The sequence below is a fragment of the Uranotaenia lowii genome, chromosome 3, assembly GCF_029784155.1.
Source record: "Uranotaenia lowii strain MFRU-FL chromosome 3, ASM2978415v1, whole genome shotgun sequence".
Classification (NCBI taxonomy): domain Eukaryota; kingdom Metazoa; phylum Arthropoda; class Insecta; order Diptera; family Culicidae; genus Uranotaenia; species Uranotaenia lowii.
Genome location: NC_073693.1, coordinates 144,310,887 through 144,328,795, shown reverse-complemented (window position 1 = coordinate 144,328,795; position 17,909 = coordinate 144,310,887). Strand labels below are relative to the sequence as shown.

Genomic DNA, 17,909 nt, shown 5'->3' with positions numbered 1-17,909 from the left:
CTGATTAACATCTTAAGAGAAAAATGAAGATAAAAAAGACAGATTTGATAATGTTTTTCTCATGGATGAACTGCCTCCATAGTATATCAACCCTAACTTTTGTTTTATTCCATAAAATTATAGTATTCAAAGATTTTTATAAAACTTCAGCTTTGTCGTACGGAAATTATTACTTTCTAGCAGTTTCAATGAAATTATACGGAAATATTGCCTAAAAAACAGAAATTTTTGTCAAAACATAAATAGGCGCATTTAGCCCGCACGGTTTGAGGTTCGGCATTTTAGACAACACCTATAATAAAATCGTTTTCTTGGAAACAGAAGAAAATGTTAACATAAAAATTACTCCATTGTATAGAAAACAGATGCCTGCTCACGTGAATATAGTTTTTGTACACATATTCGATGTGATATTTGATTAAATCAGTGTTCTGCTTAGTAGGCGCATATAGCCCGCTTTTCCCCTACTTTCGATTATTTTTTTTTGTATGAAAAAAGCGTATTATTTTGTAACGAATCGAGAAGCCGAACAGACAAGAAACACAATTTCGATCAACAAAGGTCTTAATATAAGCGTATTCGCCATTAACTTTTGACAAATTCTATCTCTGAAACATAAATACATCTGTGTCAACTGAAATTGGTTGACGAGAGGGTACAACGATACTCCTATCTCTTCTCAAATTTTGGCGTATGGTTCATTGGATGTGTAGATAAACTATAGCTATAGCAATAACCGCTCTTTAAAATAATTATTTGATATACAAATTAAGCTAACTCGTGTCAATAAAGCCGTTGATATCTTATTTGCTGGCTGTGATAACGTTACGGAGTAGATTGTTTTATTTTTTTATGCTTTAATTCAAATGATGCTAAACAGTGGCTCCAGAGAGTAAAACGTGGTAATAAGCTATCACAGCACACGTCAGTCTTAGTGACGTAGACCTTGCCAATATTTTTCTTCTCATAAAGCTAAACAAACTATTTTGAAATCGTTACAGCTCGAACTAACAATTTACATAATGGCATCAATTATGGACTCTTCGAAACAACAGCTTCAAGATCGTATCTCCTTTCTATTCTTAGCGAATGAACCGCACACATGCCACCTGTATTGCACATGACCATATACATCCGAGTCCATTTATCAATGACTGCTGGAAATTGCGCGGATCGCCAACATCATCATCTAATCAGCGAGATGCACGCGCTTTATCCTAACAGGCTCGAACCAATCCCAAAAAGCGCGGAGGAAAACAAACGGCGAATTGGCACTTGGCAGTAGGGCAACATGTGTCCTTGCCGTGACGGCCGCCGTCTGTTGTTGGTTGTGGCTGGCTGGAGGACATGCGCATCATGGGCCCCGGCATGGAACGTTTACGTTTGTAGGTCATCATTGAGTCGTGTCGTCTGTTACCTAGTCAGTCGGCAGAGGTCATCCGGCTTTCGGATCGAGTGGAATCTTTAAGGGAGTTTGAAAAGATTGACTGCTGAGAAAAAAGTTCAATTTCGTTGTGAAATTATTTGCGGTCGTTGTTAACGTGTCGTGTAAGTGGTTTTTTGAAAAAATTGATAGTATTAGCTCAAGAAAAAATCTGAACTTATATGTGCATTTGTTACATAAAATGTACATCAGTCGAGTGATTTAAGTGACTGTTGCATTGTATGATACTTAACTTTAAGTTTCAATTATTCCGAATTCTTAACCTGAATGAACATTCCAAATTTCAGCAACAAGCTTTCGATTAGGATTCAGATAAAAACATTCATTCAGATTAAGAGTTCAGATTGCAAATGCAACAATCAGAATGCAGTTTTCGAATTCAAATGCGGCATCAGGATTGAGGAAATGAAGAATTCAGAAACCGGGGTCTGGAATTGAGATTCTTATTGAAAATGAAAGCAGTTGGCATTGGAAATTTAGCGAAGCGTTTAAATTTTAAATTTTTTTTTCGTCATCTCTTTTTCCAATCAATAACAATCAATTGCTAACTTTGGGTTTAATGTGAGCAGCAAAATTGTATAACTTGTAAGAAAATTCCACGAATGCATCATAATTAAGGTCAGTTACCTCTTTTTGTTGGCGTTACCGCTTTCTTTATGCATCTATTTTATTTCTACGAGGAAAATGATTCAAAGAGTTTATTTTGATTATGTTTCTCAATATTTAATTCGCAGTCAAAACCCGTATGAACGAGATAGACCGAGAGACGCCACCCACCCACACCCCCGAAATTGGCATCGCAAACTGATTATTCAAAGCGTTTTTTTTTTGTCGTGAAACGCAAGATAAGTCATCTAGATTGTCCATTTGGCTACCGTTAGAAACAATTTTATGTCAGAAGAAAGCCGCAGTTGAGCAGAAGCTGGCCACTAGAACGGTTGTTGGTTGTTTTTCGAGAATTTCGTGAATTTCCGTTTCAGTGAAGGCACGTGCTTGTTCAGAGACAGAATGGACAAAAGTAAAATTCGACACATTTTGGACCTTTCCAAAGATGAGAAACGAGCATTCGTGAATTCTTTCGACTCAATAATGTCCGATTGTGATGGCGTGGTGTGGAATTTTACTGGACCCATTCCGGGAGTGGATCGAGCGCTGCAGCTTCTCAGAGATCATGGGAAGAAGCTAGCATTTATCAGTAACAACGGTATGCGTACGATGGATGAGTATGCAGAAAAGTTCCGGCTTATGGGAATTGAACCTCAGGATTATACGGTTGTGCATCCCGCCTTGACCATCGTCAAGTATCTCAAATCGACCGGAATGAGGGACGCTGTCTACTGCATCGCGACGGAAGTGTTCAAGAACTATCTAAGGGAGGCAGGATTTACGATCATTGATGGGGTGAGTGAATTGTCGTTAATGAAATATTTTAATGCTTAAAATATAAGAATATTTGTGACGAATATACTGATTGAAACCTATTGTTAAAGGTAGTGCCTTGCACAATTTTTCAGGGGGGGGGGGGGGCACATGAATCAATTTGTTTTTTTTTCATCTGCTGTCCCAGAGAACACATTATATTTTAAACATATAAAGAAACCATAGAGTTCGTTATATTGCCTTTAAATAACCATTATGTCTGATATCCATCACGTGCAAATATTGTGGAAGAGTTAATAAACTAATCGAAACGAAAATGAAGAGCTGTTAAATGCATAATTCAATTCACAATTTATTTAATAACTCTAACACCACCCGAAAATCTCTAGATAAGAAGATTTAAAGATAGGTATAAAACTCCTTTCATTTAAATATCAATCACTTGGTATGAACTTCATCTAAAGCAGTATAAATATTTCCCTCATGACTTTCGGGAAGTAACATTAAGACTTCAGACAAAGAATCTAAAATGATGAAAAAAAAACAACAGAATTGAATTCAAATTCCATAGAGATTCAGACAGTTCAACAGTGAAATTCAAAATATTCCATTTAACCCTTCGTTTCATAATGTAACAAATTTGCAACAATTAATGTATGAAAAAGTGAAAAATCGTATTTAATTTTAATTTTTTTTCTTGATGTACACATCATTTGCAACTGTTTGAAATGATTTTTAACGAAAAATTAAAAAAAAATCATTAAATGAAGGGTTAATTCAAAGTCTCAAATTAAAATCGTACTATCGAACTACAAATGAAATTCAAATACGAAATTGAGAATCAAAGTTAAAATCCGAGGAATGCAGGAATTACAATATTTTTAATCCGAATCCAAATGTTTATTCCACTTTCATATCTTTAAAACACAAAAAATCGTGCTTATGTAATGTGGTGAAACTTTTAAAATTTGATGCGGATTTAAACTTAATTTTTTTTATGATTTAATAAAATGTTGAAAACAAATTAAGAAGCTTTTGTCTCAAGAGGAAGAATGACCATATTTACTTACTTACTTAATGATCCCGCGCCGATCCTCCGGTGCATAGGGCCGTGGTAAAAGACCTCCACTGTTGACGATCCGGAGCCAGCGTCTTCACTTGGTCCCAGTCAAGATTCTCGTCGACAGTTCGGATTTCAGCGGCTAGGCTTCGCCGCCACGAGTTTCTGGGTCTGCCTCTTCTTCGATGACCTTCTGGATTCCAATCTAGCGCCTCTCTGCAGATCTCGTTTTCATCTCTTCGCAGCGTGTGCCCAATCCATCTCCACTTACGTTCCCGAATCTCGATTTCTAGCGCCCTTTGATGACACCGGCGATGCAGTTCCTCATTCGAGATCCAGTTGCCAGGCCACCAAGCGCGGATGATATTCCACAGGCAGCGATTTACAAATACTTGCAGTTTTCGCGTCGTTACCGCATATGTGCACCTAGTTTCGCACCCGTACAGCAATACGGATTTGACGTTTGAGTTGAAGATTCGGATTTTCGTTCGTAGAGAGATCTGGCGTGACCGCCAGATGTTTCGGAGACTCGCAAACGCAAATCGGGCCTTTCTGGTACCACCATCAGGCATTATCTGGCTACCAAGATACTGGAAGCACTCCACTTTCTCAACTTGTTGCCCAGCTACCATGAAACTGGAGGGATTTTCTGTGTTGATCTCCATCGACTTGGTCTTTCAGACATTGACTTTGAGACCTGCTGCCTTGGAACTTTCGGTGAGGTCGTCGAGTATTGGTTGATAAAATCCTCTTTAAATAAATAAAATAGAAATAGCTTACAATAATTCAGAACGAAAATCAAATTTTCAAGACACAGAACCATAAATCCGGAATAAAATGAGATTGAAAGTATAGAAATATTCATGTTTAGAGAATCGCTCTATGAAATTCGCATATGAGAGCGTTTTTTTTTTATAATAATAGATTGAGAATGATCATTTAGAGATTGAAATGCTGAATTCAGGGTATTTTTTTTTAGTAGAGAACAATTTAAAAAAAGTATTTTTTTATTTACAAAATGGTTTTATTAAGGTATTTGGCTTATAGAGTTTTTATGTGCCCTAACTTTGGGCTAGTAAGAGGGGAGATTTAAAAAAAGTACATCACAATCAAAAGTATGAAATTTGGGCGCAATTAGTTAGAGAAGCTTCAATTAGAATTTCAAATCTTAGTTTCAAATTGGAATAAAAATTCCATAGCGGAACTCAGTTTTGCCGATTGATCCTATTTAGTTAACTACAGTTACCTTTTATTCAAAATTAAAAAGGGTATAGAGTATATAAATCAACGCAAATTTCAATAATGATCGGAAAACTAACGAAAAAATTTTTTGCATTATTCAAACTCATACTTATGCTTAAAAAGTGAGCATTCCAGGTTGCCCAGAAGTTAAGGAAAAAGTAAACCTGTTAGCATAGTAAGCGTTGATTTGTAAAGGCACCAATAAATCATTCCAAGTTTGTACTCTGACCTGCTTAGACGCTCTTTCAATTCTATCAGGTTATGAGTCCAGTTAGTAGTTTCCATAGTTACGGAATCAACAAGTGAAAATTTTTTCACACCCACGTGTTTCAAGAAGTTTTTTTTTTCGATACGATTATGAACCGTGAAGGAAGAAATCGGTTACGGCGGTCGGATGATTTTCGGAACCTGGATGATGGTATTCCCGATAATACCGGAAATGGTCAAGATATTCAGCGCGGTGGAGGAAATGGCAACCAGACCCAAGACGGACAAGCGGATGGCCAGGTGGCCAGCTATCCGAGATTACCAGGTGGTGGAGGTGTGGCCATGCTACCAGTGGAGAAGCTGAAGGGTCGTGACAACTACGATTCCTGGTCATTTGCAATGAGGATGGTGATGATCAGAGAGGGCACGTGGCGAGAAGTTAACCCTCCAGAAGGCACGCACGTGAACGAGGATCTGTTTGAGCGAGCTTTGGCAACGATTTGCTTGAGCATAGAACCTTACAACTATAGCTTGGTTCAGAAAGCTCGTACGGCACAAGAAGCGTGGAACAGTTTGCGGACCGCATTCCAGAAGAGCGGAAAGTGCAGGAAAATTGGTTTACTTCGCAAGCTAATGCGCCTGGAACTTGAAGACTGTTCATCGGTAGAAGAGTATGTCGACGAAGTCATGTCCACAAGTCACAAGCTGGGTGAGATAGGATTTAACTTGAACGACGAGTGGCTATCTCTTATCTTGCTCATGGGACTTCCAAAACGATATGAGCCGATGATTATGGGCCTTGATGCATCGGGCATCAATCTAACAGCAGATGTGGTCAAGTCCAAGATACTGCAGGATGTCATGCTGGACCGAAATTGCAGCTCTGGTAGTGCAGCTGGAGCTTTAGCAACTCATAAGAAAACACCTGGAAAGAAGGAAAAATCGAAAGTACAGTGTTTCAAGTGCGAAAGGTTCGGGCATTACGCTTCAGAATGCCAGCAAAAGGTCAAACCCAAGGACGGAAGGAAACGTTCAAACCAAGTGGCGTTGATGGCACATCAGAATCCTAAGAGCAATGCGAATGGTTGGATTCTAGACTCCGGTGCAGGTCGACACATGTGTGTTTCCGAGAAGGCAATTTTGGATCCGATGCCAGTGGACGAATCGATTTATGTCGCAGATGGAACTGAAATTCCTGCGGCTGTGGTTGGACGCGTAGAACTCACTGCTGAGACGAGTGGTTCTTATACAGATTTGAGTATCTCTAACGTCTTATGTGTTCCAGGATTGGCAACTAATTTGCTGTCAGTCAGTGAAATCTGTAAGAAAGGCTTCCGAATAAATTTCACTAGCGAGGACTGCAAGGTTGTGAATACATCCACGGGGGATGTGGTCGCAACGGGCCGACTGGAAAAAGGACTTTACCAGCTCAATTTACGCAGTCAGCGGTTAACGTGTGCGGCAACAACGAATGGCAACCTCGATTTGTGGCATCGACGGTTGGGCCATTTGAATTTGGACAGCATCCCAGCAGGTTACCCAGCATGGCAACAGGTATTGAAATTAATGGAACGACGATAGCTGCTTGTGTTCCATGTGCGGAAGGTAAGCACCAAAGGCTTCCGTTTCGTGGATCCGGATTTCGAGCAAAGGAGTTGCTTGAAATTGTCCATTCAGACTTGTGTGGGCCTATGGAGAAACTATCGGTCGGCGGCAGCAAATATTGGGTTACGTTTACGGACGAGGCAAGCAGGATGACTTTCATGTATTGCTTGAAGTCAAAGTCCGACACTTTCGAGGCGTTTCGAGAATTCAAGTCCTTTGTTGAAAATCAAACTGCTAAGAAGATCAAGTGCTTGCGAACTGATAATGGCGCTGAGTATTGTGGTAAGCAGTTTCAACATTTTCTGAAGCAGCACGGCATACGGCACGAGACGTCGGTTCCATATAACCCGGAACAGAACGGTCTCTCGGAACGCATGAACCGAACGATAGAGGAGAAAGCGAGGTGCTTATTATCGGATGCAGGGCTTGAAAAGCGTTTTTGGGCCGAGGCAGCATCAACAGCGGTATACCTAGCCAATCGTTCGCCGGTCAAGGGACGACCAGTAACACCGATCGAAGCATTCACCGGTAAGAAACCAGATTCAGCCCCAGCGAGTGTTTGGCGCCAAGGTGATGGCATACGTTCCAAAAAGTAAGAGAAGGAAGTGGGACCGAAAATCAATTCCATGCGTTTTAATTGGCTTTGCTGAGTGCTCGAAAAGGTATCGAGTATTCAATCCTGAGAGTGGTCAAATTTTCATCAGCCGAGATATCGTTGTTGTTGACGAGAAGGAAGTGGCGAAATTTCATCCACGTGAGTCGTCTCCAGATGTGGTTTTCGACAACAGATTTGGTCAAGAGGTGACATCGACGAACGAACCAACGGGAAGCGCTGCTCAAAGTGATCCAGCAGCATCAGTGTGCATCGAACAGGAGCCTAACGCGCTACGGGCTTAAGCAGGCCAGTCGCGTTTGGAACCAGAAGCTGGACCAAAAGCTTCGGAAGATGGGTTTCAAACGATCCAAATATGACACGTGCGTTTATCATCAGGCCATGAATTGTAAACCTATCATCGTTGCTGTTTATGTGGATGATTTCCTCATCATCTCCAGTGATCTGGCTTTGGTGGAACGCATCAAGCTGCAGTTATGTGCTGACTTCAAGAAGAGTGACTTGGGTCCAGTCAAGCAGGTCTTCGGATTGCGTGTCACGAGGTCTGAGGGTTTCGTTGCAATTGATCAAGAACGGTATATTGACGAGTTGCTTCAAAAGTACAATATGCTGGATTGCAATACGGTGTCCACTCCATTCGACATCAGTCAGCGGCTCACCAAGGAAATGTGTCCCAAAACGGAAGGGGAAAAGAAGAAGATGATAAATGTCCCATATCGAGAACTTGTTGGTGGTCTTCAATTCGTAGCACAATGTACGCGGCCGGACATAAGTTTTGCTGTTAGCCAGGTGAGCAGTTTTTGCAGCAATCCCGGAGAGGCGCATTGGGTGGCAGCAAAGCGGATATTACGATATCTGAAGGGCTCCAAGCAGGGCTGCAAATTATCAGTGTCAGACAGCCAATGTCAGCCGACTTTGATACTGCTATACATGTCTATGTCATGTGATATTGATTTTTGGTCAGCGACAAAAGTTGAATGAACGACATCATGCTTGCTACGACTTTTTTCTTCTTACGGCCAACAGCAAAATTTTTTTTAACTGTAGCGCAACTTATAACGTAAAATCCCTCCCAAAACAGCCAGAAAATGAAATAGAAAGATGATCGTATGTGTGGTGCGAGTGGAGTGCAAAAATGTCATTCAATATTGACATTGCTGCCTGACCGACATTGTAGCTTGGTCATTCAACTTGTAGATGACTTTGATATTCTTTCGATAACATTGACTACTAGACGTTGGTCGGGTCAAACGAAATTGACTGAAATTTATCAGCCTTGGCTCCAAGAAAATGAAGCTCACGTACAGCAGAGACGGTAATCTGGATTTCACCGGTTATAGCGATACAGATTGGGGGAATGACCCGGATACACGACGGTCTGTGAGCGGTTACGTGTTTCTTCAAAACGGCGGTGCTGTTTCCTGGAACTCGAAGCGACAATCTACAGTAGCATTGTCGACCACGGAGGCAGAGTATATGGCTTTGTCAACGGCAACCCAGGAAGCGATGTGGTGGCGAGGTTTTCTGCAAGAACTACAAAACGTGAGTGGTACAATTTTGATTAACTGCGATAACAAAAGTGCCATCAGCTTAGCAAAACGAGAAGTCGGGTATTCAGCAAGGAGCAAACATATCGATATCAGACATCACTTTGTTCGGCAACAGTTGGAAATTCAAGCTATCAAATTGGAACACGTTGGATCGAAAAATCAAGCAGCGGATATCCTTACCAAGGCGGTACCTGGTCCGAAGCATGAAGAAGACAAGAAGTTGTTTGGTGTTTTACAAATATCCACTTAAGGGGGGATGTTAGCATAGTAAGCATAGCATAGTAAATCATTCCAAGTTTGTACTCTGACCTGCTTAGACGCTCTTTCAATTCTATCAAAACCGTACACCAAAAATCACAACCTAGTAGTTGGGGCCTTCAAATGGAAACACGAACGCCTCCGTTCGGGATGTGGCTAAGAAGGTGCACCTAAGCCGATGTTGCCGATGAGCGCTTAAGCGCGGACTTGGTCTCCCATCTCGGGTATAGCCTTCGTTGCAGGTCCGGATGGGAATTATGGCCAGAGGCCCCAGGTGGACTTTATGGCGTAGGGATACTTAGTACCATCATGTCACCATCTACCGCCCAGTTAAGCGGTTTTTCAACTTCAAACATGTGTGATAAAAAAACGACGGCAGATTTTTATCCGCTTTCTTTTCCAATACATCTCAAAACTGCTCTAATTTAAATAAAAAATTTAGTGGAATGCGAAAAATGTACGCTTTTAAAAAAAATTAACTAAACGTTGAGGTGTTCAACTGGCCCTATTACCGCCCACTCGACTTTTTCGGGTATCGATAATGTTTTCTTAAGGAAATTGTACAAATTTTGTACAAATTTTAACAAAGTGCGTTGACTGACAAAATGATGATTCCCGGCAAACAGCCTCAAGTAATCGGTTACTTTCAGCGATAAAACATCATTTTCTAACGTAATCAAACTATATGCTTCTTACAATTTACACTTTTGACACAATACATGCGTTAAAAACAAAGAAATTGTGCGTGACCGGTAATTAGGAACCCACACTTTTATTTATACACCAATTACCGCCCATCACTAAACGCTTCAAAAAACAACAACTATTGAAAAAATCGAAAATTTTCCGATGCAAATCTATTCTACAAAAATCAAACTATCGTTTCAAGTCGATTGTAGGACAAATAGGTACTATTTAGTAAACAAAACCCCTTTTTTCCCTAGGAGCACAGTTATGCTTAGTTCGCTAACAGGCGTCGAATTCAATAGTTTGACCGGAAACGAAAAACCAAATATTTTATTTCTGGCTATAGTTAGCATAATTAAGTGATGATTTTTCAGTGAAATGGTCGAACAATGATGCCGACACAGAACACAGGTCTTATTTTTGGAGAAAAAATTCCAGTTTTTTCGAAATACACACAAAAGGGTGATTTTGGGCGGTAAATGGTGTCTGGGCGGTGAATGGTGACTTGATGGTGTCATGAGTCGTCCAATTGCACCCATGGACCCAGAGAAGCATACTGGGGGGACTCGGTCGCTCGCCGTGCCTTGGAATGCAATCCGTATAAAGGATTTACCTCCTGGGTGATCAACTAATAAATAAAAGAAGCGGCTACGTACTCTCCTGAAGGCCCACAAAGTCCCACCAATCTTCTTGCCGGATTTGGCCTCATGCCAGTACTCCAAGGTCGTGCTGAAGTGGTATGCGGACAATAAGGTCAATTTCATACCGAAAATGTTCAACACTCCGGAGCTTCGCCCCATCGAGAAGTACTGGGCGATTATGAAGCAGCACCTCCTTAAGCAACCTAAGGTAGTGAAGACAGTCAAAGAACTGAAGAAGGTATGGGTTTACATGCAAAAAAACGGTTGATTCACAGGTTGTACAGAATCTTATGGCCGGGGTTAAGGCCAAGGTGCGGGCATTTACGTTTGGACTGTAAATAAAATACGAATAAAATGGTAACATGAAGTTTAATAGTTATTTTTGAATCCCTGAAAATTTGGTGGCAACCGGATGAAAACTCAAATTTTGTGTGTGGCAATTTCATCGTCGACACCTTTAAAGCTGTTAAGTTTTTGAAAATACGCTGATAAACATTATAAAAATAAAAAAAAAATTCCTCTGGTCATGAGTTACTTCCGTTACCCCCAAGATGTTTGTAATTATTTTTTATTAAATCACGTTAAGTTAAAGTATCAATGACCATTTTTTGAACTCAATTCTCCACATGAAAACTAATGCCTTGTTTCCACACGAACATCATAAGCAGACCAAGCGGTTTAATTGAACCTTTCTAGAATCTAATTTTAACATTCAAGTTGGTTGTCTGGTTTTCCAAAATAAAATGTAAACTTGGCATCATAGTTTCACATATAACTGTGGACACATGTCCTAAAGATCGAAATTAAGCCAACTTACTCTTAAATAGCATTTAAAATTCCAAAAAGTACACCAAGTTCAAGTAGTACACTGGTTAAGATGTCGGATTGGCAAGACGATAAATGGTGATGTGAGTTCGATTCTCACTTCCCTATGACACTGTGTTTTTGTTAATTTTCTTGTTTCTGGGATAAATTATCCAATAGGAAGAAAATCCCATAAAATGATTTTCTTGTATCGCTTGAATGTAGTGGTCATGCATCATTTTGGTTGGGAACTCGAGTCCTTATGCCTGTAGTGCTTTTTCAAAAATATCATCTTTGGCACAGTGCACATTTCAGCGCATTTTCGGCACAGAGATTAGCTAAAAAGGCATTGGATTTTGGGAACCTCTTCTAAGGGTATAAATATAAACCTTTTTTTTCCTGTATCAATGAGAATGTTCCGCCTTCTTTCATTTGGACATATGAGAACTTTAAAGCGCTCCTATAAGTAAGCGATGTGAGTAGAATACGACCATTGGATTACTAGAAAGGTTTGCTTTGATTGATGAATTAGAGGCTTCATCTCTTAATTTAACTAAGAATTCTTCTTCGGAATCAACCTTCGAAACGTCAAAATCAAAATGCTCTGAGATGCGGTTAAAAGTCTTGATGACGCCAATTATTGCAGAGTTGGCCCCGTATTTGTTTATTCTAACAGGAACGAAGAGCTGAAGATCCCGATTCCTCAAACCACGAGGTCGGACGCTAAGTGGAAGAACTTCCAAAAGTGCGGGAGAGTCGATCAGGCGGCAGCGGCTTTCGTAGCTGGGAAGTCGAAAAGGGTCTTGCAGTTTAAGTGTCGAAAGGCTTCGATGCGATCAGAACCGTTTTGATAATATGAGCACCAAACCGCAGAAGTATATTCAAGGATCGATCGAATCAGACTACAGTAAAGACTATTCAGGCAGTAGATGTCCTTAAAGTCCTTCGTCATGCGGAAAAGAAGACCCAGGCTTCTGGAGGCCTTGTCAACGATATAGTTAGTGTGATTCTTAAAATCCAGCCGCACCAAGATCTTTCACGTGTTGAGCTCGAGAGATTGCGTCGTTTCCAAGGAAATAATCGGCTGAGAACGGGCGTCGTTTGCGGGAAAATGATATTAAATTCTACGCATTTACTACGGTTTAAAGGTAGGCGATTGGCATCACACCAGGAGGCAAAGAGGTTAAACTGGTTCTGCAGGAAGTTCACATCTTCTGGGCCATTGATTGAGTAGTACAGTTTCAAGTCGTCGGCATACGCTAATTTTGGTCCATTGAGGAGTTGCAGCACATCATTGAAGTAAATTAGGAATACTAACGGCCCTAAATGACTTCCTTGAGGCACGCCTGATGAAGCTGAGAACTGCCTGGAAAAACAGTAACCCGTACGAACTGTCAATTTACGTCCAGTAAGGTAACTGCGGAACCAGCCAATAAGAGATTCACAAAATCCTGAACGCGCAAGCTTTCCGATGGCAATATCGTGGTTCTCCTTGTCGAATGCGGCAGGCAGATAGGTATTGATGGCATCAGCTTGGGATTTCTTTGCAAAACTTTCATGCACAAACGAGGTAAAGGTTAGTAAGTTAGTTGTAGTTGAGCGTTGAGGCTTAAATCAATGCTGGTCGTTGGAGAAGTTGTGCTTGCAGAACATGAAAATGGGATCTAAAATCACCAATTCGAAAAGTTTGGCTATGTACACAGAGCTGAAATTCCTCGGTAATTATTGACATCTTTCCTATCTCCCATTTTATGAACCGGGAACATGTAAGCTTCTTTCCACAGTGAGGGGAAGGTGGCCTGGTCAAGCGAAGCTTGGAAGATAGGAGTCAGCAAAAAAGGCACAAAACGTTTCAGGAAGGTGGCTGGTATCCCATCTGGGCCCGTATAGAAGGAGTTTTTGAGCTTAGTGGCTGCATTAAAGATTGTTGTATCCTCGACTGTAATACCGTTTAAAGAAAATCTCAGTGGTGAAACACTCCTGATTGCACAACCCAGTTGATTGTCGGTTATTGAAGATGTATCAAAGATGCTCGGGAATTTATTGGCAAAGAGATCGCAGATTCCGGAGTCAGAGTTCGCCATGATGCCATCCAGAAACATGCAGAACGGTGTTCCAGATTCATTCCGCTGATTCTTGACAGCAGAAGCTTGATTGCAGAGAGACTTTGGGCTAGTCTTGAGGTTTTTCTGAATTCGACTAAGATGGTTTTGATAGCTACGTTGACTGACTTTTTTATAGGCAGAGTTGAGTTTGCGATATTCTTCCTTGGTATGCGGAGATTTGTGCTTGTTGTAATTCGAATTTTTTTTTGTACTCCAAAGATAATTATTCAAGCTGATGCAAAGCTACCAATTTTCATACCGAACTATTTTAATTTTGCTATTCATAATTTCTTCTTAATCTTTTTTTCAGCCAACTGAACGAATAAAAGACGATTACACATCCAAGCCAGTAGGTGCATTTGCAGAATATTTCCAAGCGGACCCAAGCAAACCGAAGGTCGGGGCCGTTGTGCTGGACATCGATGCTAATATCTGTCTACCTCAGCTGATGAAAGCTACGACTTACCTTAAGCAGAATCCTGACTGTCTGTTTATAGCTGGTGCAACCGATTACACAATTCCACTGGGCAGTGGTATGGAGGTCATTGGTTCCGGTCATTTCATTGACCTTTTGGAGAAAGCTAGCGGTCGCCGTGCCTTGGTGCTCGGAAAACCGGGCCAAGCGTTGGCCGAATTTGTTCTGGAACAGTTCCACATAACCCAGCCTGAAAGAACGCTGTTCGTTGGTGATATGTTAGTGTTTGTTTCAATGATTTCTGATTTTTGAGCAATACCATCATTTGAGTCCGGTTTCCATCCCATCTGAGGGGTTAGCGATGGTCAGTTCTACGAAAATGATAAGAAGCGACATAACAATGGTAGACAAATTAGCATTTTTGTTTGTCTTCTCGTGCTTATCTACGCGTAACAACTGAAACGGAATATGAATTTGCGTTTAAAAGTCTTGTTGAGTGAACCGAAATTTCGTGTCTAGCACATGGAAACAGGCCCATTTGATGGCATTATACAGATATGATCCGAAGTCGAACAAAACAAACAATGCTAAATATTTTATTTTATTTTTTATCAGGTTACCTCAAGACATGGGTTTTGGTGCGAGATGCGGGTTCCAGAGATTGTTGGTGCTAAGCGGTGGAACGAACAAAACAATGCTGCTAGAACACGATAAGGAGGACGAATTACCGAACTATTATGCCAGCAGTTTTGCAGACTTCATTCAACTATTCAAAGAAATTTCGAGCGATGATTAAGATAAGTGAGGAAAGGATGTGATATTCTTGCAACAAATCATCATTATCAGCTAAATTTAATACTTAGTACAATTATTGTTATTAGTCGCAATGCAAAACATTGAATGAAGTACACAATTTATGTAAAACCACTATCACGTACTGCCGATATCAGTTGGTTTCCGAAATTTGACCTGGACCCAAACTCGGTACATCTTCAGCATTCTTCCCCGATTTACCTGCAAACGGCGATCGACGATGTTCTGCTCCTCGATCAGGCCAGCTCGTTCGAAAAGTTTTCGCAAATCTTCCTGGGTGAAGAAATAAACCAACGTTCCATCTCCACGAACGTAAAAGTTATCCTTTAGGCATTTGCCCGGTTTAAAACGCAGCTGGGCCAGATCGTAGCGGCCATAGTCGCGAAGCAACAACAATCCACCCGGTTTGAGATAACGAGCTATTTGGTTAGCCACGTGTTGCATTCTGTCAAACGGGAAAGCAGCATTATAATCTATTGCTAAATTTAATCAAAATAAAGGTGTCCACTGCGCCTTCTAGTTTGAGTCATACTATAAATCCATGCTTGACAAGATGTGACAACAACCTTCTCGAAACAATGATAGTTAACCATCATTATCAAAAATAAGCACACCGCCACCCCGACCCATGGAAACCCAGGATACGGTATTTTGTATGTTATACATTACCCCTTTATTTTAATTCTGACGCAGGTGATCGTGGAATTAATACGAGCATTTAAGAATACATTTTTAAACAACCACGGAGCGTCGAATGATAAATACCAAATAAGGTATTGACGTAGGTATACGGATTTACAATATTTTGAAAATTGGAACTTTTAGGATGAAAGTCCTTAAAACGTTTAAATAAAGGACAATTTCATAAGACACAAAGAAAAATCGACTAGAATTTTCTTTAAATAAAACATAAAATCTACCTTGTTACAGCACTATGAGGATCTGCTCTAACATGGAAAAAGTTTATTTTCAAAGCTTTTGTTAGGCACAATTTTCCCGTATGTTCGGATAACCTATCTTCATCCTGATGAGGATCTTCTATAATATGGTGAAGAGTATTTTCGAAGTTTTTCTTACAAACGAAAGATAGCTACTTACTTTTCAGGATCAATAGCTGACAGGACAAAAATGAGCACCACAATGTCAATGCTGTTCTCTTCGAATGGAACATTCCACCGGTCAGCCGTAGCATCCAACACGAAGGCCTCGCAACGTTTCCCATCGTATTCTTTACTTTCCTTGAGAATTTGAATGGCTTGCTTGGAAAAATCGCTGGCATAGATTCGAAGATTTTCCTCCACACTGTACTTCAGAATTGGAAAGACCGTATTCCCCACACCGCATCCGATCTCGAAAATGGTTCTGATAGTGTTGTTAGCTTCCGGTTTAGGGTCTTGTTGGTAAGCTGTGGAGCTACCTCCATCGATACCCTCCGCAAAAACCCGTTCAGGGGCGTCTTTCGTGTTGTGAGGAGCCAGTTCCGGGAATTCGGTAAATAACCAGTGTCGGTCTTTGAAAAAGCGGTTCTGGTGAATGTCGTAAAATTTGTCCCAATTCGTGTCGGCATCGTTTTCCAATTTACTAACTTGGTCATCAGTCATCTTTACGGATGAGTTTTTTTGAACACTTTCCAGTGCCTCACGTTCCTGTTCCTCGTCCCATTCCACGTTGTCCCTAGAATTGAATCAATAATGTTATGAGTAACGAAAATCTACTCAGCCCAACAATGGAAGAATCCCGGACCACAAACCAAGTGTTAAAATCGAACACCCGGGCCGGATCTTTTAGAAACCGTTCGCCCACCCGTGGTTTCTTTCGGTACCGGGTGAATTCATAGTCACAAAAGCTGGCTGATCGTAAACTGTTATTTGAAGCAGAGCCCAGCCAAGTTCTGAACCCGGAACGGAACCATATCCTACCAAGCATTGTGCCGGAATACATCGTCGTCTTCGGAAAGGAACCGGTTGCCAAATTGAGGTCGCTTGTTGTTTTCACCACTAGCTTCGCTTGGCAGCGTATCTTGGGTTGATTCAGTCATCTATTTACTGAATAACACTTTAAAAACTTACTAAAAAAACTAAAAAATCCAACATGTGCCGCCGGCCGACGCGAACGATGCGAATGGGGAATGAAACGAAAGCGAATGTTGTGGATATCCAGATCAAAACAAAAAGAAACCGCATTTGAAAACTGCTGCACGCAACTTTCGTTTAAGCTATTTATTAAAAATTACTACCCAAAATGTTTACATTAAACACACTGTAAACATTTGACGTTTAACACAGATGAAACAAGGAATGCTCATGGCGGCGTAGCCTAGCCTCTGAAATCCACACAGTTGAGGAAACCCTTGGCCGGCAGCAAGCGAAGGCGCTGGTTCCGGATCGCCAACAACAGCGATCTTATTTGATCTCATCCCTATATGGGTCGGACCCGGCGCCGGACCCTTAGTTTAGGAAGGTGTATAAATGAGAATTTAAGTGCCCAGCGCACTAAATTGGACTGCGCATGGACTGTTACATTTGTGGGATATATCAAACCAGTCTTTCTCTTATTCACAAGCTAATTGTTCCTTGGAAAAACGTTGAACGGATAATTGCAGCTGCAAAACATTGCATACAACAGAGTCCTATATTTGCAACTATGAAACTCGATAAAGGGTCTTCCAGAAAAATACAATAATAAAACTTTTAGGTTCAACAGTTTTTCAACGCTCATCAAAAACACATTAAAACTTAATTATAATTTCTCAAATTTAATATTTCAAAATCGGATAGAAATAAAATGGCCTGAAAACTGGGCTATTATTATATTTTAACAAGCTGATGATGTTTTCTGGTTTTAGGATAAGATTCCGGTTTGATATTCAATGTCTATAACAGTAAACATATTTAAATTTTAATTTAGCCTAAAAGCCTGGATAACACTTCTCGCTAAAATGATCTTATAAAAATCTTATTTTTTTGGATATTTGACACAATCAGTGTGTGCAACATTTCACAAAATCTAGTTTGGTCGCGTTATTGAGTTATTGACGAAAAAACATTTTTCATGTCCATTTTCACGACAAGTGTGAGGATCTTAA

The 17,909-nt window shown here is 40.6% G+C and overlaps 2 protein-coding genes across 3 annotated transcripts; one reads left to right on the top strand and one right to left on the bottom strand.

Annotated features, from left to right (window-relative positions):
- Positions 1-1,446: 1,446 nt before the first annotated feature.
- LOC129756570 (uncharacterized) lies at positions 1,447-15,151 on the top strand. The gene is made up of 4 exons (XM_055753477.1): positions 1,447-1,548; positions 2,179-2,845; positions 13,907-14,289; positions 14,627-15,151. The coding sequence occupies exons 2-4, from the start codon at positions 2,453-2,455 to the stop codon at positions 14,805-14,807; spliced, it is 957 nt and encodes a 318-aa protein (XP_055609452.1). The 5' UTR covers positions 1,447-1,548; positions 2,179-2,452; the 3' UTR covers positions 14,808-15,151.
- Positions 14,875-16,953, bottom strand: LOC129756569 (tRNA N(3)-methylcytidine methyltransferase Mettl2-like). 2 transcript variants are annotated; one of them, XM_055753475.1, is made up of 3 exons: positions 16,744-16,953; positions 15,923-16,498; positions 14,875-15,269 (listed from the first exon to the last, which is right to left on the bottom strand). In XM_055753475.1, exons 1-3 carry the CDS (start codon positions 16,860-16,862, stop codon positions 14,942-14,944), a joined length of 1,023 nt encoding a protein of 340 aa, XP_055609450.1. In that variant the 5' UTR covers positions 16,863-16,953; the 3' UTR covers positions 14,875-14,941. The 2 variants fall into 2 exon arrangements, with proteins under 2 accessions (XP_055609450.1, XP_055609451.1); XM_055753476.1 differs by lacking the exon at positions 16,744-16,953 and adding an exon at positions 16,568-16,691.
- Positions 16,954-17,909: the final 956 nt, after the last annotated feature.